The sequence below is a fragment of the Oryctolagus cuniculus genome, chromosome 11, assembly GCF_051225735.1.
Source record: "Oryctolagus cuniculus isolate XC-2025 breed Fujian yellow rabbit chromosome 11, ASM5122573v1, whole genome shotgun sequence".
Lineage (NCBI taxonomy): Eukaryota > Metazoa > Chordata > Mammalia > Lagomorpha > Leporidae > Oryctolagus > Oryctolagus cuniculus.
Window position 1 is genome coordinate 38,307,301 of NC_142877.1, and position 25,170 is coordinate 38,332,470.

The following is a 25,170-nucleotide window of genomic DNA, read 5'->3' on the forward strand; positions in this document are numbered from 1 at the left end:
CACATGGGAGACATGGACTGAGTTCCCAGTTCCTGGCTTTGGCCTGCTGAGCCCCAGTTGCTATAGGCATTTGGGGAATGAACCAGCAGATGGGAGATCGAAAGGTATCTGTTTCTCACTCTTCTTAAATACATAAACAAAATAAATAACTGTTTCAAGCTCTTCAAAAATGCAAGTGAGAAAACAGAAAGAAAGCTGAGAAACAGTTCATTTAAAGGAGGCATGACTAAATACAATGTGTCATCCTGGATTGTATTCTAAACAAAAGGTTGGGGGATATTATAAAGGGGCAGCATCAAGATAATTGACAGACTTTTCAAAAGGACTATGTGTTAGACAGCAATGTTGTACCAATAGTAAATGTTATGATCTTGATAAATATACTCTGAATATTTTTTAAAGATTATTTATTTGAGAGGCAGAGTGAGAGAGAGAGGAGGAGGGGGAGGGGGAGGGGGAGGGAGAGAGAGAGAGAGAGAGAATGAATCAATCTTCCATCTGCTGGTTCACTCCCTAAATGGCCACAATGGCTAGGGCTGGGCCAGGCTGAAGCCAGGGGCTTCTTTCAGGTCTCCCACATGGGTGCAGGAGCCCAGGCACTTTCAGCCATCTTTCACTGCTTTTCCAGGCCATTAGCAGAGAGCTGGATAGGAAGTGGAGCAGCTGGGACTCACACCACGCCCATATGGAATGCTGGCAGCGAAAGCAGAGGCTTAACCTACTATGCCACAGAGCCAGTCCCTGAATATTTAGAATAACATCCTTGTTCTTAAGAATTACACATTGAAGAATTAAAAGACCCTGAGATTGCCACCTTCCTCTCAAATATTTAAAAAAAAAAAAAACAGTGTATGTGTGTATGTATAAAACAGAGAGAGAGAAAGAGAGAAACGGGGAGGGGAAGAAAGAGGGACAGAAAGATAAAAACGGGAAAAATGAAAACCACAGGTGAATCCAGAAGAAATCATGGGTGTCCTTCGCACTATTCTTGCAACTTTTCTGTAAGTGTGAAATTAAATCTTAATGAAAAGTTATAAAAAGAAAAATTCAAATATATATGGATATGTACAAAAACTCATCTTCAAGTACATGTTTTCAAAATTCTGAGTTTTTTCTCAGGCATTTTTGATGTTAAGTTTTGATGTCGTTCTCCAGTCCCTGATAATAAAACTACATGGCTCAGCACTAAACCCTTCCTGTCCCAGGCTAGTCATCTGTTTATATCTCTGAGCTAATTAAGCCTGAAGATGAGGGTTTGAGTTGAGGCACAAGCCTGAGATCAGTGCTCCTGGACTCTGAAGGCTTTGCCAGACATGTGGGGAGGAAAGAAGCAGTAAAGGGCAAAACTGAGTTCCTCAGATACATGGCTCATTCCCTCATCATTAATTAATTATCAGACCTGCCAACCTGCTCACCAGACGCTCTGCTGAGGAGTGCAGGGACACAGCATCACGCAAGGCAGAGTTCTCTCCACCAGATGTTTCTTCTTCCCCACACGTCTGCTTTGAACTTCAAATATCTTGAAGTCCAGAGCAAGGTCTGGGATATTCTAAATCGCTTAACACAGCAAAGGCACTTAAGTCTAACTGAAGTTCCCTACACTGGTGACAACAAATTATATTCAAACACAAAGTTAAGGCATTCCTAAAATTGCAGCTTCTTCATGTACTTCAAATATTAATGTGGCAAATGTGCAGGAACTGATTTTTTTAAACCCTACAGAAATCTTGAAAGTGAATTATAAAAACATACCTTTTCAAAAGAGGCAATTAAAAAATTTAAACTCATTATTCTCCCTAAAATTATAGCCTTCTTTTCAGAAATTCAACTTTCCTGGTTTCAGATACCAAGAGGTTTGAAATAAAAATGTTTCAGTGGGGAGTGAAGAAAAGAGCAGTCTCTTTCAATGATGGTGGCATGTGGTTATTTGGAAATACACTGTCATAATTTCTGGCAGCTATATTCTGTTAGGTGGCAATGAACACAGATTTACAGATGAGGACAGACTTTGATTGACTTCATCAAATAGCTTTTTTTTTTTTTTTTTTTTTTGCCAGGCAGAGTTAGACAGCGAGAGAGAGAGAGAGAGAGAGACAGAGAGAGAGCTATAGACAGTGAGAGAGAGACAGAAAGAAAGATCTTCCTTCCGTTGGTTCACCCCCCAAATGGCCGCTACGGTCGGCGTGCTGCACCGATCACGAAGCCAGGAGACAGGTGCTTCTTCCTGCTCTCCCATGCGGGTGCAGGGCCCAAGCACTTGGGTCATCCTTCACTGCCTTCCCAGGCCACAACAGAGAGCACTGGACTGGAAGAGCAGCAACCAGGACAGAATCCAGCGCCACGACCAGGACTAGAACCTGGGGTGCCGGCGCCGCAGGTGGAGAATTAGCCTAGTGAGCCGTGGCGCCAGCCCAAATAGCTACTTTTATATTGAAGGATTTTCAGTTACATTTCTAGATAAAGAGTTGGATTTTTTTTTTTTTTTGGACAGGCAGAGTTAGACAGTGAGAGAGAGAGAGAGAGAGAGAGAGAGACAGAGAGAAAGGTCTTCCTTCCGCTGCGCCGATCCAAAGCCAGGAGCCAGGTGCTTCCTTCTGGTCTCCCAAGTGGGTGCAGGGCCCAAACACTTGGGCCATCCTCCACTGCCTTCCCAGGCCACAGCAGAGAGCTGGACTGGAAGAGGAGCGACTGGGACTAGTACCCAGCGCCCAACAGGGACTAGAACCCAGGGCGCTGGCGCCACAAGCAGAGGATTAGCCTAGTGAGCCGTGGCGCCGGCCTAAGTTTAGTAGTTCCTAAAGAAAGTAACCCAGTTTTTAGAAATGCATTCTTTACTGTATTCATATATACTTATTATCCCTGCCTCATCCCAAAATGGTAATGTATTGTACTAACACATTATATTTAAATACCAATCAATCAGCATATAGTGATAAGCTATTAATTCAGCTCAGCTTTAGAAATTCCAAAGAAATATCTATGATCTATAGACTGTTTTAGAAAAATCCATTGTGTTATTTTCATTTCATGAATAAGACAAATTAGTAAATTATTTCTTAGTTAAGTACTTTAAGGAGGCAGGAGAGGAAGAAACTAACATTTAGAATGTATCACGTGCCAGGCTTTGTCTGTCTTAGAACTCATCAAAGATGAGGCACCTGAGGCTGAGAAGGGGCGTCACCTGGTTTAGGCCAGCTTAGTAATGCACAACTATGCCAGGTGACTCAAAAGTTTAAACTGTCTACAAGGTCTAGCACACCTAGGTGGTTACAGACTATAGGTTATTTTGCTTGGTTGTTTTAAAAAACAGGACCTGTTCTTCATAAAAATAAATGTTTGTAACTGGCTCATTTCTGGCTTCTGTACCTCTGCTTGCTTGATAATGGCCAAGGCCACCAGATTATGATTTTTCCTGTCTTCTCCTGGCTGCAGCCACAAGATAACACAGGTGGCCCCAAGGTCAGTGACACCCTGCTTGACCCTGACTGGGAACAACTGAATAATTAAATTGTTACATTTTTCAATACGGTTATAAAGAAACTGGCTGATTGGCTAACTGCTTCTCGCTTCTGTGTGCCTGTTTTCTGCTTGCACAAGCCCCCACCCGTAATTAAATGACTGATAAAAAGTTGGTTGTGCCTTTAAAAACGCCCTGCTTCTGCAATTCAGGGTGTCTTTTCCAGACTTGCTCTGTGAGAGGGCAGTCGCCAGCTGACTAAGATTTCTAATTTGACATCAAAAGTGTCACTGTGTTTTTAATCTGTGCACCCCACAACAAAACCAGAGTTCAAGCTGGGTTCTTGGACATCAAAATCTGTGGTCTCCCACTGTTCTATTATTCTGAAATTTACTCAGCACAAATATAAAGGAATAACAATTAACAATGCATTTTAAGAATATTAAATTCCTTACAAACATCAAAGGACCACAAAACATCAAACACAAACACCAACGACAACTCTTAAAACATTTTAAATATCTCTTAAGGGAAGCACTTAGTATTATAACAAAACTCAGAGGCCACAAAAGATGGCTATGATCAATATATTTAATATACTTAATATATTAAAGGGTTTATGGGAGTGGCATTTGGCACCACAGGTGAGATACCCACATCCCTAACAAGGTGCCTGCGTTCATGTATGGCTCTGCTTCTAACACAACTTCCTGCCAGAGTACCCTGTGAGGCAGCAGGTTCCAGTGCTTGGGTCCCTGCCACCCACTTGGGAGACAGGACTGAGTTCCAAGCTTCTGGCTTTGATCTGGCCCAGTTCCAGCTGTTACAGACATTTGGGAAATGAACCTAGAGATTGAAGTCTAACTCTTTCTTTGCCTTTCAAATAAAGATAAAAAGAAATTTAAAAAATGTATTTTTGCCATGTTAAAAAAATATCAAGAAATGAATGCCAAACTTGTGAAAATATCTGCCATTCACAGCATAGACAAAGGGCTAGTTTTCTTAATAAGTTTGCTATACAAATCTATGTGACAAATATTCAAAGAGAAAGCAAAAAGGACATGAATAAAAGGGAATATGAATAGTCCTAAAATATATGAAAAGATGTTCTACTTTATTCATATTGCAAGAAGCACAAATTTAAATCACAGAATATTACTATTTAACTATCCAAGTTTCAAATACCAAGAGGTCTGAAATAAAAGTGTGTCAGCTGAAAGTGAAGAAAAGAGCAGTCTCTTATAAAACACTATATGTCATTTGGAAATACATGTCATAATTTCTGGTTGTTATGTTCTATTAGGTTGCAGTGAACACTGAATTGGCAAATACAGTCATTACTCTCAGAATTGCAGGTTTAGGTTCCTGCTAGCCTCTGGTCACATTTTCAACAAGCTATCAATAAGTAACCTTATTTCATGTGTGCTTCTGTTTTAAAAAGCTTTGAGATATATTTCATGATACATGAGTGCTTCAAAAGTCCACGGAGAGTCCCGCGCTGTGGCATGGCATGTGGAGACATCACCTGCAGTACCAGTATCCCTTGTGGGTGCCGGTTTGAGTCCTGGCTGCTCTACTTCCAATCCAACTCCCTGCCATGGCCTCGGCCTCGGCCTCCGCCTCCCCCTTCCTCTCTGCTTCTCCTCTCTGTGTAACTCTGACTTTCAAATAAACAATAAATCTTAAAAAAAAAAATGTCCATGGAAAATGAATTAAAATTTTTATTTTGATGCAAAAATTTCTTTGAAATCCATGCATATAAGAGCTTTTCAAAAGGTTCACATAAAATGCACATTTAAAAACTATGCATAGATTTCAATTTTCTTGCACCAAATTTGTCTTTTAATTAAACTTTTCCACAAACTTGTTTGAAATTTCTTTATATATTTAGCAATACATTTTTTCTATGTCCAAAGAACAAACAAAAATAAAAAATACCATACCCTACAACTTCCCCAAATTATCTTTCCATTAGAAATAAAAACCATTACAGGGGCAGGCATTTGACACAGCAGTTAAGACACCACTTGGGATACTCACATCCTAAATGGAAATGCCTGGGTGCACGTCCTGGCTCTGCTCCAGACTGCAGCTTCCTACTAACGTGCACCCTGAGAGACTATTAGGAATGCCCAGCTCATGAAAAGACCTCCATCAGAAAGCATTAAGAACACAATAAAACCAGTTTCTCAGTAGATTTAATGTGAAACAACTGGACACAGGAATCCAGCAGTGCTTGACCCACATGGCAGATCCAGATTCAATTCTTAGCTCCCAGCTTTAAACCAGCCTCCTCCTAGCTGTTATGAACATGTGGGGAGTGATCCATGAAGTGGGAGATTTTTGTCCATCTTTGTAAGTCTCTCTGCCTTTAAAATAAATAAAAGACTAGCAAACACTTATTTGTCTCAAGGGTAAAGTTTACATCACAAAGAACTTTTACAACTATTTAGTTATTAGTTGTCTTGATTTATAATTTTTTAAAAAGAATCAAACTTTTTTAAAGATTTGTTTTATTTACTGATTTATAATTAAAAGCCAGGAAATAGTAGTACAAACTTTGCTCAAAGTTTACAAAGAAAAATTACTGTTTCAGTAAAAGAGCAGCATTTCTTAGCATCGGTCATCTCTAGTAGTCTATAATTTGGTTCCTGATTTAAGAGACTATATTTGAAACTGTCCCATACACTAAAAGCTGAAGTTTATGGCAAAGGTATTAAAAACTGATTTTAGTAATACAGCAAACTTCAGATACACTATTTAATTGGGATTTTTTCTATGTGTAATTAATACACGTGGGAACCATGAACTCTGCCAATAAGCAGGGTAAATGAATGGCATAGAATGATATGTGTGAACCTGCTAAAGTTCTGGCTATCACTGTCTTCAGTATGGTCAAGATCAACCTTGTTTCCATCTAGACAATCTCCTATGACCATTGTCTTTTGGTAGTAGCTGGTGATGATTTACAACCTCAACTACTGATTTTTCCATAAGCCGAAGTACAGGAATTTGGTGCTACCCGAAATGCCCAGACCATGAAAAGATCTCCATTAGAAAGTATGCAGAATACACTAAAATAGCTTTTTTAAAAAAGACTTATTTATTTGAAAGGCAGAGTTACAAGGGGAGATAGAGAGAGACTATCTGCTGGTTCACTCCCCAAATGGCCACAATGGCCGGGCTAGGCTGGGTCAAAGCCAGGAGCCAGGAGCTTCTTCCAGTTTTCCCACCTGGGTGCAGGGGTCCACACATTTGGACCATCTTCTGCTACTTTCCCAGGTACATCAGCAGGGGGCTGGTTAGGAAATGGAGCAGCAGGGACATGAATAAGCACCCATATGAGATGCTGGCATCACAGTCAGCAGGTTAATGGCTAGGCCACAACGCTGGCCCCTAAAATAAGTTCTTGAGCATGTTTAACATGTGAAGAAAGCAGACACAGAGATTCAGCAAGATTCTTCTCCACTAAGTGATTTCCCAACGTATGGTGTCAGAGAATGAGTCAGGTGATGGTGAAATGAGCATGTGTTCCTCTAGAATGACAGGACACTCACGACACATTTGCTCATAATCTTAGGGTCAGGCCTTTCCAGAGAATTGTATTTAATGCTTTAGCAAAAGCAAATTCACTCTTGAGGATAGTTCCCCTTCAGTTTTAATGGTGCCCTGGTGTGTAAGGAAGTCCTAAGCCCAAAAGCAAGGCTTCTGTCCTAGTGGCATTTTAATGACCACCTTCACTGGCTAATATGGGAATACAAAGTACCCTCGCATGGTTCTTCCCCCAGGATACCTCTTTCTCTTTCAAAATTATCCATGTTATCCTGCTTAAATTGAGACAAACAAAACAAAGCTTCCTTACCAGGTTGCAGTTTTTCTGTCCTGATTCTCTTTCCTAACAAGAAGCCCTCAGCCACCCCTTGTTTTTTTAAAAAATATTGTCCTCCAATTGTTAACAGCCCCCATTTAGAACCTCTCTGCTTGGCTTCACATGTCAGACTTTCTTGCAAAGAAAACAGAACTCTAAAATCAGAACCGTGTTGGTCTGGGCAGCTGCCAAGTCAGCAGCCGCTCCTTAGCCTTAGGTCGCATGGCATAGCCTGGGACATTTTGCACAGTGTTTAAGTTACTCTTTATTGAATAAAGAGAAATTCATTTATAAGAAGGGAAGATTGAGGAACCTTATATAAAACAGTCTCCTCTTATCTTGTAGATTCCGCCCCTGGTTGTTAGACTCTTTATAACACAGTAGGAGGTTCAACTTTACCAAAATAAAAATAACAATAATAATAAGCAAAGATGCTTTCCTGTCCTAATGTGGAATCCTTAAGATTCATGGAATGCATGTCCCATTATGGTCATGAAGGAATTGAGCTGGCGGGCTTCCCTGAAACACTTTCACTACTGCATAGTCTCAGGAGCAATGGGACAGAGTTCTATAGAATCCTAGTTATGTCTGGCCAAGAAAATAATCATTTCCTCTTTTCAAGGCTCACTCAGATGTGTTCAAGACTAAAAAGGATGCTGACTAAAAAAGGATGATGTGGGTCAAATAGTAATACAAGCCCTAAAGGGCATTTTAATTCTCTTCCTGTCTTATCATTTTATTATATCTTAGGAACTTCCAGAAATAGGGGGCACTGGTTGGAACTTTGAAGTTCTCTGGTAAACAAAAACCATTCAGTAAAATGAGTTTTACTGAAACATGATTGTATTTATTCAACAAATATTTCTTTGGGTTTATTTCATGCTGGAATAATCTCTATTACCCTCTGAGCAGATGAAAATGGGCTATAAAATTTGTCAAAATGTTTTCCAGAGACTTTTAGAAGAATCAGAGTTATATGAATTACATAATATCTAGCAATCTGTTCATAAATTTTCGTATCCTCTATTTCAATTGGAAAACTCTGTAGCCAAAAAACAAAACTTCTTGATTAGATGATAGCTAGAACTATACTTCTTATGATGGAAAAGAAAATTACAGATGAAAACCTCTATTTCCAATTTTTAAAGAATACATTATTTTTAAAGGAAGTAAAGGTCTTTAATAAACAAAGCAGCAAATTACAGCTACTGTAATCAACATTTTGGGGTTTTAAAACTGAAAATAACAATCTCAGAACACCACAACAGAAAAATGCTACTCTTAGTCACTGAAGTTTATGTCACGCCTGCTTTATTCATTTGATATCTTGGGAACTTACTTTGCATCCTTCTATCTGATTCCTTAAATAAGAACTAAAATGCCAGCCTATCTCTTGAAACTATAGTGAAGATGTAATAAGCACAAAACATTGATGATGCAATAAAGAAATGACCTTCCAACTACGACACTGGACTCTGTTAAAGATCAAAATTTTATTTCCATATTTAAGATAAAGTTAGTAGCATCACTAAAGGACTTTCCCCGACTATGAGCATAAAAACTAATTGGCCTTCTCTTTGTTGGTTTTAGGATCATGTGAACCCAGCAGAAATGCCTAATCATAAGGGTTCACAGTGGCGTGTGCCATGTAATGGAAATAAGTGATACTGCTGGTGCCCCAAATGAAGATCCTTTGAAGTGCATGTGTTTATATGGGCTCGCCAAATTTTTAATGCCAGTAAAACCAAAAGGCGGTTGGAATTGCAACTTACAGTTAAATGACCTTTTATCTTTTTAAAGTTCCAGGAAGCATCAATTCAATCTAACTGTTTTTTTAATCTTTAAACCATACTATGTTTTGGTGACAGCAACTAAAAAATACTCAAGAAAGGATTTTGCTTATTGTGAAAAGAAGAGGGGAAACACTCCATTCAAGTTCTAATTGGCAACTGCAGAACAGTTTAACTTGAAAGAGTTAAGTATAAAATGATAAAGAAACTCATTATCCTTTCAGGCAATCATGACAGAAACTGAAAACATCTTCACAGAATAAGGCATATGATCTACCACTTACATAGAGCTTAAGACCAAACAAAACTAAACAATACAACATTCAGAGATACAAAGAAAGATGAAAAAGCCGTAAGGAAAAGCTAGGGGGTTAACATGAAATAAAAGATGGAGGAAACAAAGCAGTAAGATCAGAGAGGCCCACATGGGGGCTTCAAAGATATGGGTAATGGGCAATTTCTTATGTTGGGTGGCAGGTCCACAGGTGTTCATTTTATTATTATCTTTTATAACTTACAAATTTATTATGTCCTTCTTTTAAAAACATATGAAAGATTTCATAGTAAAAGATGAAAAAAAATGGGGAAGTAGGGAGTAGGTGGACAAATGGAAGGATTGTATATATAAACAATGATCAGCATCATGGACATATTCCCAGATAGGAAAAAACCTGTAGTTACTTTCTAAATTGGAGTTAACTTAAAGGCAAGGTAACAGTTACCATGTGTGCTCATCAGGTTGGCTCTTGATGAACTGTGGGCCTAAAATCTGCTTAGAGTGAAGAACTCCAACACAGGCTTGGCACAAAAGATCATCAGCCAAAAACATACAACCTTCTTTAACTCCTAAGAGCTTGTATGCTTGCTATCCTGGATTGCTCAAGATTTTCCTTAAATATATGGGGTCTGTTTCTCATTTCTCCCCATACACACTGCTTCTTACTGATCACTCCAAGGCAGGAATCTCTGAACTTCACAGGGTCTATGCAGTGGGGTCCAGGGTAAAAAGGAAGAAATATACCCATAGAGTGAGATTGGCTGTTTACTTCATATTTTTGCATATAGTCTAATTTCTTATAACTAATCACAAGCTTAAAATGATAGAGAACTCATTTTTCCACTGGAAGGCTTGATGTGCCTTTGTTTACACAATTTATTAACCATACTATATACTGCAGCCTCAATAAAAAAGCACTTGTGTAGAGGCCTGGACAGCACATGTAATTGTACTTTAGCAGGTAAAAATATATTGGTTCTTTTCTTTCTAAAAGCAGAGAGAAAATTAATTCTTTTCAGCTGTTTCATTCCAGGGACAACCATTTGCTTTACGTCAAATCTGCAGTTTGTAGGCCAGGGTTTGTCAGCATCTCATGATCTGAGGGGGTGGGAGGTGGCAGGATGAGTGCTGCAAACATGTTCACATCCAAACTGTCCTGTTACAGGCTGTTTTCTGAGGCTGTCTTCTATGGTCCATTTAAACTGTCACCAGATCTTCTTGTTCCTAGACACTCATCATTATCCAAAATTTCCAGCCCATATTGTTTTTGTAAGAGCATATGAGGATATTTCAAGTGACATTTAATTTTTATGTAAAAGGAGTACATTTCTTTGAAAGTTTCTCCTAGATAATAGATAAGGTAACTCCATTTAGCGCTTCATTCATTCATCCAACAATCAATGGATGCCTACTATGCCAGTAGGTACAAAGTTCAGTGACATCGTTCCTCCCCTCACAATCTGCAATTCTACAAATGGTAAAATTTTCTAATGACCGAAAAAGCTATTTTAAACCCCTATGCTCCTCATGTGTATTTTTCTTTTTTTAATTTGTTGTTGTTGTTGTTTTGTTTTTGACAGGCAGAGTGGACAGTGAGAGAGAGAGAGACAGAGAGAAAGGTCTTCCTTTTTGCCATTGGTTCACCCTCCAATGGCCGCCGCGGCCGGCGCACTGTGGCCGGCGCACCGATCCGAAGGCAGGAGCCAAGTGCTTCTCCTGGTCTCCCATGGGGGTGCAGGGCCCAAGCACTTGGGCCATCCTCCACTGCACTCCCAGGCCACAGCAGAGGGCTGGCCTGGAAGAGGGGCAACCGGGACAGAATCCGGCACCCGGACCGGGACTAGAACCCAGCGTGCCGGCGCTGCAGGAGGAGGATTAGCCTACTGAGCCGTGGCGCCGGCCGCCTTTTTTTAATTTTAATTAATTTTTTATTTATTTTTAGTTTTTCCCCATGTGTATTAATGGAGCTTACAGACATGTGATCCATTTCTCTAAAATAACTGAATTCAGAAAAAACAATATTTAAGTACTGGCCTAACACAGAAGTGCAGACATTTCAGTATCTGTTTAGGATGTGTTGTGGTAACTATTACAAGAAAGGCCAGGCCAGCGCCGCAGCTCACGAGGCTAATCCTCCGCCTTGCGGTGCCGGCACACCGGGTTCTAGTCCCGGTCGGGACGCCGGATTCTGTCCCGGTTGCCCCTCTTCCAGGCCAGCTCTCTGCTGTGACCAGGGAGCGCAGTGGAGGATGGCCCAAGTGCTTGGGCCCTGCACCCCATGGGAGACCAGGATAAGTACCTGGCTCCTGCCATAGGATCAGCGTGGTGCGCCGGCCGCAGCGCACCGGCCGCAGCAGCCATTGGAGGGTGAACCAACAGCAAAGGAAGACCTTTCTCTCTGTCTTTCTCTTTCTCACTGTCCACTCTGCCTGTCAAAATAAATAAATAAATAAAAAATTAAAAAACAAACAAGAAAGGCCAATGCAAGGCCAACTGCATGGTGCTAAGAGAGCACAAGGAAAGAGCAAGTTACCTGGGAGAATTTCCAAAAGATTCCAGGAAGACATGTATTTGATTTGGGTCTCAAAGAAGGAACGGTATTGGCCCAGGGCCTTCCCAGCACAGGGAACAGCAGACACAAGTTTTTTTTTTTTTTTTTTTGGCAGAAAACATTACCCTTGGGGAAAACCATACACTTTGGAATGGCAGGTACTTAAGATGTTTGGGATGAGCAAAGGAAAAGAGGGCCTAGGTAGAATTAACACTGAATGCAGAATCTGGGGCAGAGCAGAGGGGGACTTTTCCCCTCAAGTTAGGTAGCTCCCATTTATCCTGTAGGAGACTGACCAGCAGAGGTAGGGCGCATTCTCTCTCTCTCCCTCCCTCCCTCCCTCCCTCCCTCTGTGTGTGTGTGTGTGTTGGGGAAATGGTGTCTTGCTTGAAAAATTAAAAGTAGGGAGCACGGAAGTGATAGAGATACATGTTTTATTTTCTAGCATACATAGAAATTTACTCAATATTGGCTTAGACATAGAGTAAACTAATCACAAATACTTGTGTCACTTGTTTTGGCCTCCATCCCTCGGATACTGGTGTGATTCTCAAGGTCAGGTTCTCATTTTGTCCCTTTATGCTTTGGAACAGTCTTCTCTCCTGACCATCTCAGGTTTGTGGCTCTCTGGGTCAACTGCAAGTGTTTCACACAGAGATAACCCTGGTGGCAGGATGGAGGTGGAAGTGAGGGACAAATAGAGGCAGTGAGCCTGGACGTGAGGAGCTAAAGAGACAGACAGCTGGAAAAGAGTGATTAGGGACTGAAATGCAGGAGGATACTGGCCAGGTTTGTCCCAGTGGGACCCAAAGATGAGACCCAGGATCCACTGATGGAAACTGAAGTCTAATAGAGCTACCTTTAGATGCAGTAGACGTACCTTCATTTGTCATTGGAGTTCTTCAGACCATCTAGAGGGCCACTGGACAGCGTGAGGGTTTAAAAGTTTTAGTTATCTATTGCCTCATAATAAATTACCCTAGAATGCAATGATTTAAAACAACAGTATTTATTATCTTCCAGTGTTTACAGGTCAAACATTGAGGAATGCTTTTACTAGGGTGGTTCTTTCTTAGGGTTTCTAAGGAAATTTCAATTAGGACACAGCCCAGGGCTGCAGTCATCTGAAAGCTCACTCAACTCTGAAATTGCTGGCAGGGAATTCTCTGTTCCTGGCTGGCTGCTGGAAGGAGGTTGCAGCTTTTTGCTACACGGGTCTCCCCACAGTGCTGCTTAAGTGTCTTCCCAATATGGCCAGTGGTCTCTCCCACAGTGAATGACCCAACAGCGAGAGCATGGAGGAAGCTGTAATGCCTTTTCTGACCCACATCTTAGAAAGCTGCACATTGTCACTGCTGCCATATTCTTATTTGTTGATAGCAAATCTCTGATGTCTCAGTCAGACTTGAGGGGAGGAGAACTAAGATCCATATTTTGAAAAGAGAAATATCAATGACATGATGGACAAAGAAGCTTTACTAAGGTCACACAATGGCACTATGGACCTTCCTTCATGTCTGAGGTTCCCCCATCGTATTCCTGGATCAGGACACAGGCCAAACTTCAACAATGTCCTGCACCAGAGTCCTCTCAGCTCTGAAGCAGCCCACTGGAACTCTGGAAATTGATGTATTTGTCAAGAGAAAAGGCTCAGTAATGGCTTCCTGGAAACTCCAAGTGGGAATCGAGTTTGACTGATACTTGTGGTATAATAGGAACATTATTTATGATTTTCAGAAAAGAAACTGGACACAGAAAAGGCTAAAGTTAGACATTCTTCTGAGTATAGTAATATTCCTGCAATAAAAAAGTGATTGAATGACATACAACCTTTTAAGTATTTTTTTTTACTTTTGGGATTATTTTATTTGGATGTGTAGGAATGAAAGACATATAAGCTTTCCCAGATACTAGTTGTTACTGAGTATTGCGGAGAAGTACATTTATGAAGTTGTACTTTCATGAGAATCTGAAAAAGCAATAAATGAGAAGTCAAAGTCCAAGCATAAGGCAACTTAAAGTTGTGGCCTGGTTTGGAACAAATGATAAATTATACACAAGTAAAGGTTTATGACAGACACTTCCCTTGTTTATGGGTCCAGTCTTCCACTATTAGAATACGAAATGAGCAATGTTTATAAAAGTTGGATACTTCCAATGCAGGTTATTCATTGCCACTGTTTGGAATCAATCCCTGTTGAAAGTATAGAAGACAAGTATAGCTATAGTACAGAATGCAGTCATTAAAAACTACAACAGTGGGGGCCGGCACTGTGGCGAAGCCGCTAAAGCCGCCGCCTGCAGTGCTGCCATCCCATAAGGGTACCAGTTTGAGACATGGCTGCTCCACTTCTGATCCAGCTCTCTGCTATGGCCTGGGAAAGCAGTAGAAGATGGCCCAAGTCCTTGGGCCCTTGCACCCTCATGGGAGACCCGGAAGAAGCTCCTGGTTTCAATCGGCGCAGCTCTGACTGTTGCAGCCAATTGGGACATGAACCAGCGGATGGAAGACGCTCTCTCTGCTTCTCCTTCTCTCTCTGTGTAACTCTGACTTTCAAGTAAATAAATAAATCTTAAAAAAAAAAAAAAAAAAAAAAAAAACACAAAACCTACAACAGTACTCTCATTCACAGAAGTTAAGCTGAAGTGTGGCAGTAGGGGGAAGAGAAAAGAAAAAAGGACATAAACTTCAGGGCCAGCGCAGTGGCTCACTTGGTTAATCCTCTGCCTGTGGCATCGGCATCCCAAGCGGGTGCTGGGTTCTACTCCTGGTTGCCCCTCTTCCAGCCCAGCTCTCTGCTGTGGCCCAGGAAGGCAGTGGAGGATGGCCCAAGTGCTTGGGCGCCTGCACCTGCATGAGAGACCAGGAGAAAGCACCCAGCTCCTGGCTTCGGATCGGCGCAGCACGCTGGCGGTAGTGGCCATCTGGGGGGTGAACCAATGGAAGGAAGACCTTTCTCTCTCTCTCTCTTTGTCTAACTCTGCCTGTCAAAAAAAAAAAAAAAAAAAGTACATAAACTTCTCTTAATTTCCATAGTTAAAGAAGTGAAGGATGGCTGACAGACATTATGTAAAATTAGTAAATCAAGACATGGTGTGTTAAAAAACAACAACAAAAACATTAATCCTGTTAAGAAATGGGCAAAAAGAACTCAACAGAAAGTTGTGAAAAGAAGAAACACAAATGGTCAACAAATATATGAAAAAAATATTCAATAACACTAGGCACCAGGGAAATGCAAATCAAAACCACAATGAGTATCACCTCATTCCTTTCAAAATGGCTATTATCCAAAAAGACAATAGAGCAAAAAATGCTGATGAAGATGTGAAAAAAAAGGGGAACATTTTTTTTTCTTTTTAAGATTTACTTATTTATTTGAAAAACAGAGTTGCAGAGAGGCAGAGAGAGAGAGAGATCTTCCATCCACTGGTTCACTCCCTAGATGGGCCACAATTGCTGGAGCTGTGCCAATCCTAAGCCAGGAGCCTGGAGCTTCTTCGAGGTCTCCCATGTGAGTTCAGGGGCCCAAGGACTTGGGCCATCTTCTACTGCTTTCCCAGGCCATAGCAGATAGCTGGATAGGAAGTGGAGCAGCTGGGACTCGAACCGGCACCCATATAGGATGCCATATAGGATGCCACTGCAGGTGGCAGCTTTACCCCTTAAGCCACAGTGCCAGCCCCAGAAAGCGGAACTCTTACACACTGTTGGTGGGAACATAAATTAGTGTAGCCACTGTGGAAAACAGTCTGTAGATTTCTTTAAAACCAGAAATAGATCTGCCATATAATCCAGCAATTCCACTACTGGTATATACCCAAAAGACATGCTTACACTATACCAAAGAAATACCTGCACCACCATGTTCATAGCAGCACTGTTCACAATAGCCAAAATCTGGAATCAACCAAAGTGTCCAATATTAAATGAATGGATGAACAAAATGTGGCATGTGTACACACACATACACACTGAAATATTCACCTATAAAAAATGGATGAAATTCTATCATTTACATCAAAATGCTTGGAATTAGAAGAAATCATGTTGAGTGAAATAAGTCAGACAGAGAAAGACAAATATCTCATGTTCTCCTTTACATGTGTGAGCTGATTTAAAAAAATAAAAAACAAAAAAACAAAAGAAAAGAGGTAATGCTCCCCCTCTATATCAGTTTTACTGTAACTACAGTGTATTGTCAAAGTGTTTAAAATCTTAGTCTTAGCCCTGACTGTTAATGAACAACTTAATACATTATCCCTCTTAGTAGTTTTTTTATCTGTTCTACTTAATATGACTGGTTTAGATCTGTAATTGATGCACAGTTATTCTTAAGTGTTGAAAATTAACTGAAATGTGATCCCTGTTGAACATGGTGGTGGGAATGGGAGAGGGAAGAGATGTATAATTTGGGACATGCTCAGGCTGACTTGCCCCAAGTGGTGGAGTTGGAAGCATACCAGGGGATTCCAATTCAATCCCATCGAGGTGGCATGTACCAATGCCATCTCACTGTTCCAGGTGATCAGTTTCAGTTCACAGTTGGTCATGGTGGAGGGACTGGGAGTCAAAGGGAGCACATAGACAAGTCTAGTACCTGCTAACGCTAACCGATGGAGTAAATAAAGGGGAGAGTGATCCAACATGGGAAGTGAGATACTCAGCAGACTCATAGAATGGCAGATGTCCTAAATAGCACTCTGGCCTCAGAATCAGCCCTAAAGGCATTCGGAGCTGGCTGAAAAGCCCATGAGAGTATTTCAGGCATGGAAAGCCAAGACACTCTGGCAAAAGATCTCTGCGAGTGAGATCCCAGTGGAAAGAACAGGTCATCAAAGAAGGAGGTACCTTTCTCTGAAGGGAGGAGAGAACCTCCACTTTGACTATGACCTTGTCTAAACAAGATAAGAGTCGGAGAACTCAGAGGGCTTCCATAGCCTTGGAAACTCATGACTGGAGCATAGGGAGATTACTGATGCCATAGACAGGAGTGTCAATTGGTAAAGTCAACAACAGGAGTCACTGTGCACTTACTCCTCATGTAGGATCTCTATCCTTAATGAGCTGTACATTGAGATTTAATGCTATAACGAGTACTCAAACAATATATTTCACTTTGTGTTTCTATGGGGGTGCAAACTGTTGAAATCCTTACTTAATGCATACTAAACTGATCCTCTGTAAAAAAAAAAAAAGAAATTATCAATTCCCAACTTGACTCTCACTGGGATTAAACATGACAATAGGTCTGCTCTGATTTCATCATCATTTAAAAAAAAATCATCTATTATTTTTCACTTTATGTTTCTGTGTGGGAGCAAACTGTTGAAATCCATACTTGATGTATACTAAGCTGATCTTCTGTATATTAAGATAATCAAAAATGAATCTTGATGTGAATGGAAGGGGAGAGGGAGTGGGAAAGGGGAGGGTTGTGGGTGGGAGGGACGGTATGGGGGGGAAGCCATTGTAATCCATAAGTCGTACTTTGGAAATTTATATGCATTAAATAAAAGTTTAAAAAAAAAAATCTTAGTCAAATGAATTAAGAATCATAGAGCACTACAGTTTTAATGATTTTATAACTGTCTTAAATTTTACTTAAAAAAAGAAAATTTATATAGGTAAAGTTGAACATCTTTTCAGCTGGTTATTATTTATAGGCCTTGCCTACTTTCCCACTTAACTGTGGTCTTTTTACTTTGTTCAATGAACTTGTTATTTAGTGGAACGTTAAGCATTTGAATACAGTGTAAATTTTAAAATGTTATCTCAAAAATATTTTTAAATGGTGAGTTAAATGTTGCAAAATTAAAATACATTATCCCAAGTTGGAGTTGAATTCCAACAAAAACCAGCAGGGAAGAAGACGAGCATGTAACGCAAGCTCTGTTTTCAATTGTTTCACGAGTCAGAAGTCTTCAGTTCTGACCACATTTGACAAGAGGTGAGCCTCAGAAAAGAACTGTGACACTCCTTCCTAGGAATAATATATAAAGCAGTTTTAGTAACTTCTCCCTTCCTAATACTGAAGGTTATTCTGAGTTATTATAGAAATCCAGGTATATCCTCTGCATATTTTAAAACCAATTATTTACTACCTAAATGTGGAATAAAAGTCAAAAGAATCAACAATAATTAAGATACTAAAGCTAAGCGCTGTATTTGTGCAGATTTAACAAAAGATGATCATTTGAAACAAACATCTCATTGAGGCACCTATTTGATGCAGTGGTTAAAACACCAGTTGGGATATCTGTATCCCATATCAGAGTATCTGGGTTTGAATCAGAACGCCACTGCTGATTCTAGCTTCCTGCTAATGCATATCCTGGAAGACAATGGTGATGGCTCAAGTATTTGGGTCCCTGCCACACACATGGGATTGATTCCTGGACTCCTCGTTTCCACCTAGCCCAGGGCCAGCTATTAAAAGACATTTGGGGGCTGGTGCTGTGGCGCAGTGAGTTAAAGCCCTGGCCTGAAGTGCTGGCATCCTATATGGGCACCGGTTCTAGTCCCAGCTGCTCCTCTTCCGATCCAGCCCTCTGCTATGGCCTGGGAAAGCAATAGAAGATGGCTCAAGTCCTTGGGCTCCTGCATTCACATGCGAGAACAGGAAGAAGCTCCTGGCTCCTGGCTTCGGATCGGCACAGCTCTGGCCGTTGCAGCCATCTGGGGAGCGAACCAGCAGATGGAAGACCTTTCTCTCTGCCTCTACCTCTCTCTGTAACTTTGTCTTTCAAATAATAAAATAAATCTTAAAAAAAAAAAAAAAAAGACATTTAGGGGCCAGCACTGTGGTATAGCAGGTAAAAGCTGCTGTCTGCAGTGCCAGCATCCCATATGTGTGCAAGTTCAAGTCTTGGCTGCTCCACTTCCAATCTCACTCTCTGCTATGAACTGGGAAAGCAGCAGAAAATGGCCTAAGTGCTTGAAACCCTGCAGCCACGTGGGAGACCTGGAAGAAGCTCCTGGCTCCTGCCTTCAGAATGGCCCAGCTCCAGCCATGGCGGTCATTTGGGGAGTGTAACCAGCAGATGGAAGATCTCTATTTTTCTCTCTCTCTCTGCTTCTGCCTCTGTAACTCTGCCTTTCAAATAATAAATAAATAAATCTTTTTTTAAAAAGAAGAATTTTTTTAAAAAAGACATTTGGAGAGCAAACTGGCAGATGGAAGATCTCTCTCTCCTCTCTTGCTCTCTCTCCTCTCTGCTTTTCAGATAAAATAAAAAATTAAAGAAAAAAAAAAAAAAACAAACCACAAACCCTCCCTTGAGACACCTTGTATCAGGTACTGTGAGTAAAAAGAGTCTAGGCAAAAGGTTGGTGGTCACAGTTCAAGTGGAAAAAAGGAACTTTTATATAAATCTCCACTTTTGTTCTTTGAAGAAAAACTGAAGAGATTCTGTGAAAAAGCTTTGAGCTTCTACAGAAAAAAAAACTTTTTATGGCCATAAGAAACAGTCTATTATTTTATAAATGAATAGAATTTTAGAGTATAAAAACACTTGTACTACAACATTTAAAACAATCATAGAATACAGTTAAGACACCATCCATACTTTACATAAGGAAATTTATAGGCAGGTTGAACCATCATAGCCCCTGTGGATGAACTACAAATGATCTTCAAAAAGTCAGTGGAAAATATCTATTATGGAAAAACTACACACTTCTTTCTGAATTTCATTTTTCAAATAAAGTTTTGAAGTTTCCACAAATAATTCTTTAAAAAAATTAAGGGATTAATATATAGTGCTATATATATCTGAATATTATACATCAATAAAAATGAACAATTAGCATGCCTGTCACATTTAGCATGGATAAATCTAAAAAGCTTAATACTGACTGAAGACCAGACACAAATAGTTCATATTCTATGACTCTATTTACATAAAATACGGGAACCAGGCAAAACTAACCATGGTGTTAGAAGTCAGCATGTTGGCTACCACTGGAGCACATAGAGATAGGAAAGGGGTCACAAGGTGGTTTTGGGGTAAAATTCTGTTTTTAATCTGGATGCTCGTGGGTTCACTTAGTGAGAAGTCATCAAGCAGTTCCTGCTATGACTTTTCTGAATGTATGTATATTTCCATTAAAAATTTAATTTAATAAAATCACCTAAATAGTCCCTCCTAGCTTAGGTGTTACCTTTAGAAAGACTTTTTTACAGTGTCCCCTCTGGATGGACAGCTTTGAAACAGGCAACCCAATGGGCAAAGACAGCCCCACAAGTCCACACCTCGGCCAGTAGAGGGTAGGTTGGGTTTCATCCCATTGGTATGCTTTGCCAGATGAAAAATCACACATCTGGATGGATGTCTGTGAATCTGTAAAGACACTTGTTTCACTCTCCCTCATCACAGTTTTTTGTTTTGTTTTGTTTTGTTTTGTTTTTGACAGGCAGAGTGGACAGTGAGAGAGAGAGAGAGAGAGAGAGAAAAGTCTTCCTTTTGCCGTTGGTTCACCCTCCAATGGCCGCCGCGGCCGGCACGCTGCAGCCAGCACACCGCGCTGATCTGAAGGCAGGAGCCAGGTGCTTCTCCTGGTCTCCCATGGGGTGCAGGGCCCAAGCACTTGGGCCATCCTCCACTGCACTCCCAGGTCATAGCACAGAGCTGGCCTGGAAGGGGGGCAACCGGGACTAGAACCCGGTGTGCCGGCACCGCTAGGTGCAGGATTAGCCTATTGAGCCGCGGCGCCGGCCCCTCACCACAGTTTTATGAGGAGGGCAGGGCAGACATCCTTATTTTACAGATGAGGAAGTGGTACACAACAGTTAAGACCAACGCACAAAGGCATCATAGCTACTAAGTCATGTAGCCAGGACTAACTCCTAGGCTCTTCATGTGGTTCTGACCCTTTTAGGGAAAGGGAACAGGAACAGGCCTCTATTTACACTTCCGTGTACACAGTTATGGGTCATCTGAATGTTCTGTGGAATCACATAGGAGATGAATACATGGTCCAATGTTCTCTTAATACTAGACTTTTAGCAAAAGTCCTGGGTTCCAAATCCAGTTGAAAAATATGCTCTGATCATGTACTTAAAAATTAACATTCATCTTTTATATGTTTACCCATGGAAAAAGATCAGAATATAAATGTTTAGGTATCACCAGTGCATCCTGACCCTACCAGAGCTTACAATTACTAACTTAAGGATACATATTTTTTCATGTCTTGGAAAAATTGGAAACACACACACATCTCCAACTTACCTAGAAGTGTCTGCTTATTTTGGGATGAGTCAGCCTCTGCAGAACATCTGCATGACCGGAGAACAATCACTCCACCAAGCACACCGTCTTCACTGGCAAGGAAAGGTGAACCTGTGCAGAAAGGACTGGTGTTCGTTTTTCAGTGACTTTTATTCTTTTAATTTTTCGACTGTCAATTCGATTACTAGAAAAAAATGTGGTATGAATAAGATCTTGAAAGATGCCCATTTTCCAACAATCACTGTTCATACTCATATAGACTTGAGGGCAAAGACAGGCTTATGCCAGAACAGGGGCCATTTGGCAAAGACACTGCCAGATGCCGCCAATAAGACCTGAGTGGGGGATGGATGGTGCACCATGGTATTCAGAATGGAACTGGAAATATTACCAGATTAAAGGACCAAAACACAAATACAGGGCAAAATGCTCAACGATTCTTTTGGATCAGCTCTCAGGGATCACTTACCAGGCTCTCCCTGCTGTCAGGGGCATGCCACCAAAAGCTTTGATTCCTTAAATTCAGTTTTCAACAATAAGCCACAAACTTTATTACAAACATTTAAAAATGCTCCTAATAGCTTACACAAATAAGGGTGATACTGTATTTCTGTTATGAGAGTCTGGTGGTTAGAAACAGTCTTGAGAACTCACACACTGCACTGCTGCGAGCATTTCAAGAATATTACATTTTAAAAACCCTCATTTTTCTTCCCCAAGGACATCTTCAAACATCTGGCAGAGCAAGTTAGCACGTGGAGAACAAATGCAAAATTTACCCACGAACTATCAAACAAAGTGGTAAAAATAAAAAAGTCAGCTAAATTGGATTTGGGGGAAGCTTCTGGTTAAACTTAGCATATTAAATGCATGCGCTTATCTCCATTCCCACCCCAAATCCCAGTGAACTTACAGGAAAGAAAGAAAAAAGGCACGACTCAGTAAGGGCAGAGAAAAGGCAGTCAAGGAAAAACAGTGAACTTTCTGAAAAGTGGGAAGATGAACAAGCAGTTGCTCACCTAGCAGACCCAGGAAAGCTAAATCCTATGTTCCCATGGGATAGGAAGAACATGGAGTAGGAAGCATCTATAAAAAAACACCCATTTTCACTATAAAATCCCAATACAATTAGAAACTGGAAATTTCAAGTACTTCCAAAGGCAGAGGAACAGTTCGAGTCCCAGCTGCTCCACTTCCGATCCAGCTATCTGCTATGGCCTGGAAAAGCAGTGGAGGATGATCCAAGTCCTTGGAACCCTGCACTTGCATGGGAGACCAAGAGGAAACTCCTGGCTCTGGGCTTCAGATCAGCCCAACTCTGGCCATTGTGTCCATTTGGGGAGTGAACCAGCAAAAAATATATCTTTAAAAAAATATGTAAGACACAACCAACTAAGGTCAAGAAGATGATGTCATTTCCAAGGTCACATTCCTTAGGGACTTAATATTCTGATGGAGTTCCAACACTTTTAGTTGTTTTAAAAAGTCAAGCAAGCACATCACAAGTGAGAAGAAACACATCATAACTATTCTTTTCCCACTGGGAATGTTACATGTTAGATTGTTTTGTTTTTTGAATAGACAAAGCCTATATTGAAAGGGAGGGGGGATCACAAAAAAGTGACCCATCACCTGGAACAGTACATGGATAGTATCATTACTTTTCCTTCATTATTCATTCATTTATTTATTTGGTTCACCTCCCAAATGCCTGTTACACCTGGGGCTGAGCCAGGCCTTGAGCCAGGAGCTGGAAATGCAATCCAGGTCTCTTATACAGGGAGCAGACACCCTGAGCCATCACTGCTGCCCAGCAGGAGGCTAAAAGTTAGAGACAGGCATTGAACCTAGGCACTCCAAAGTGAGATGCAGGCATCCTAACTGGAGTTTTAACAGCAAAGACAAACACCTACCACTCTTCACTTACTCAATAATGATTTATTGAGTACTATTAATTCTGTACTCCATTCCAGGAGATGGAGTCACACCAGTCAAAAAGACATACATAGTCCCAGAACACACGGAGGTACATTCTGATGGTGGGGAAGGTCAAACACACACACACACACACACACACTTAAGAGTGGCAACAGTTCAGGCCGGCGCCACGGCTCACTAGGCTAATCCTCCGCCTGCGGCGCCAGCACACAGGGTTCTAGTCCCGGTTGCTCCTCTTCCAGGCCAGCTCTCTGCTGTGGCCAGGGAGTGAAGTGGAGGATGACCCAAGTGCTTGGGCCCTGCACCCGCATGGGAGACCAGGAGAAGCACCTGGCTCCTGGCTTCGGATCAGCGCGGTGCACCGGCCAAAGCACACCAGCCGCAGTGGCCACTGGGGGGTGAACCGACAGAAAAGGAAGACCTTTCTCTCTCTCTCTCTCTAACTGTCCACTCTGCCTGTCAAAAAAAAAAAAAAAAAAAAAAAAAAAAAAAAGAGTGGCAACAGTTCAAACAAGGTGTTCAGATGGAGACTGCTAGGGTGCTTGAAAAACACACTGTGGATGGGCAGATGGCATTTCAATTTTCCCTAAAGGATAAGGAAGAATGAAAAAGATAAAGATTAGGAAAAAAAGAACATTCTAGACAAATGAAATAGCACTTGACAAGGTCCTGAGGTACTGAAGAACCTGGATATTGGGGGGGGGGGGGGAGACAAGCAAGAGGGCCAGCATAATGAGCAAGGGAGGAAAGCGGCAGTAATCACATCAGAGACACCTTGATGTAGACTGCCTGTTATCCTCCTGACAGTGGAGGGCCACCAAAGGGTAAGGACATTTGATTTGTATTTTAAGAACACAAATCCTTAGACAAGGAATTCAAACAAGCTGAACTGTGGAGAACAGATGGGGCTGAGGCAAGAGGACAGCTGAGGAGACTTCTGTGGGAGTTCAGATGAGAGTTCCTCAGGAGTGTGGAGAGACATCTCCGTGTCCTGACGGCCGGCCTCGCTTCCTCTGAACATGCGTGGTAAGGGGTGCCAGTAGCTGAGTGGACCATACCCCTCCACACAGTGCTGAGTATATGCTGTGCAGACACTGCGGAGAGCAGACGCAGGACAAGAAGAAAGCTGGCTGGGAACCTTAGCTAGGTGCTGTCCCGATGCGAGCTTTTGGGTCACTGCTCCTCATCAGGCAGCTCAAGGGCTGCACTGGAATGTACGCAAAGGATTACTGGCCTCGACCTATCAGTTTAATCAAGTTATTTATACGTCCTCTGCTCATTACGTAATATCAAATGCAGTGCCCTGGGGACAGTTGTCAGAGAATTCTGGGCATAACAAGGTTGGCTATTTCCTGTGAAATTCCTTCCTTGGCTCAAGGTTTTGAATTCCTTTCCTTGTCAGTCCATCAGAGCCTGGTTTATCTCTGGAATTCCCTCCCTGTCCAATTCAGCACAGCTCTAATTTGTTAACCTTAGGACACTGAGCAGGATCTATTTTTCAGTTTGTCATTTTTTACTAAATAAAGCCCTAAACGTTTTTTTTTTTCTTTTTCCCACTTTCATTGTGGAATTTTAGCTGCCCTGTTTAATTGCTTATTTTTACATTCTACACATGCCTAGAAACCTTGGGCTGGGGAGAACATTTTATTATATCTAATAAATGAAAAAGAAGGAACTATAGAATTAAACCATAAATGTTTTCTTAAAGAGTGTCTGTTAGGGAAAAATGAGAACCATGAATTTTAAGAATTTTCAAAACATTTTTAGATGTGAAACCTTATTCACAGAGAAGCTAGAAAGATAGCAAAGGTAACCACAAATTATTAACTCCTTCTCTTCAGTAGTACTGGTAAAAGTATCCTTACTAAAATTAGTATGATATCAGTGCCAATTTGATTTTTTTTGGTCACCTTTGTGGTAATTTACAGAAGGATAAGCAGTAGACTACCAAACTCTAAGAAAAATAAAAATAGTAAAGACAAATGAAATTAAAAAGCTTATAGGGGCTGGCACAGTAGCATATTAGCTAAAGCTGCCACCTGCAGTGCTGCCATC

General features: G+C 41.1%; 1 protein-coding gene across 17 annotated transcripts in view; it reads right to left on the minus strand.

The window, feature by feature from the left end:
* The window catches only part of TASP1 (taspase 1), a 361,007-nt gene that overhangs the window by 142,141 nt on the left and 193,696 nt on the right, over positions 1 to 25,170 (minus strand). For 10 of the 17 annotated variants that reach the window (XR_016215997.1, XR_011380008.2, XM_070052094.2 and 7 more), the window contains one exon: positions 21,178 to 21,288. The exons of 4 other annotated variants lie outside the window; for them this stretch is intronic. Coding sequence is in view for 10 of the 13 variants with exons in the window: in XM_070052094.2 (XP_069908195.1) it covers positions 21,178 to 21,288 (111 nt within the window). In the remaining 3 variants the exon portion in view is untranslated. Of the gene's footprint in view, positions 1 to 13,783; positions 14,138 to 21,177; positions 21,289 to 25,170 lie in introns of those variants that run through there. 3 more of the 17 variants (XR_011380009.2, XM_070052100.2, XM_089307339.1) reach the window with 1 other exon arrangement.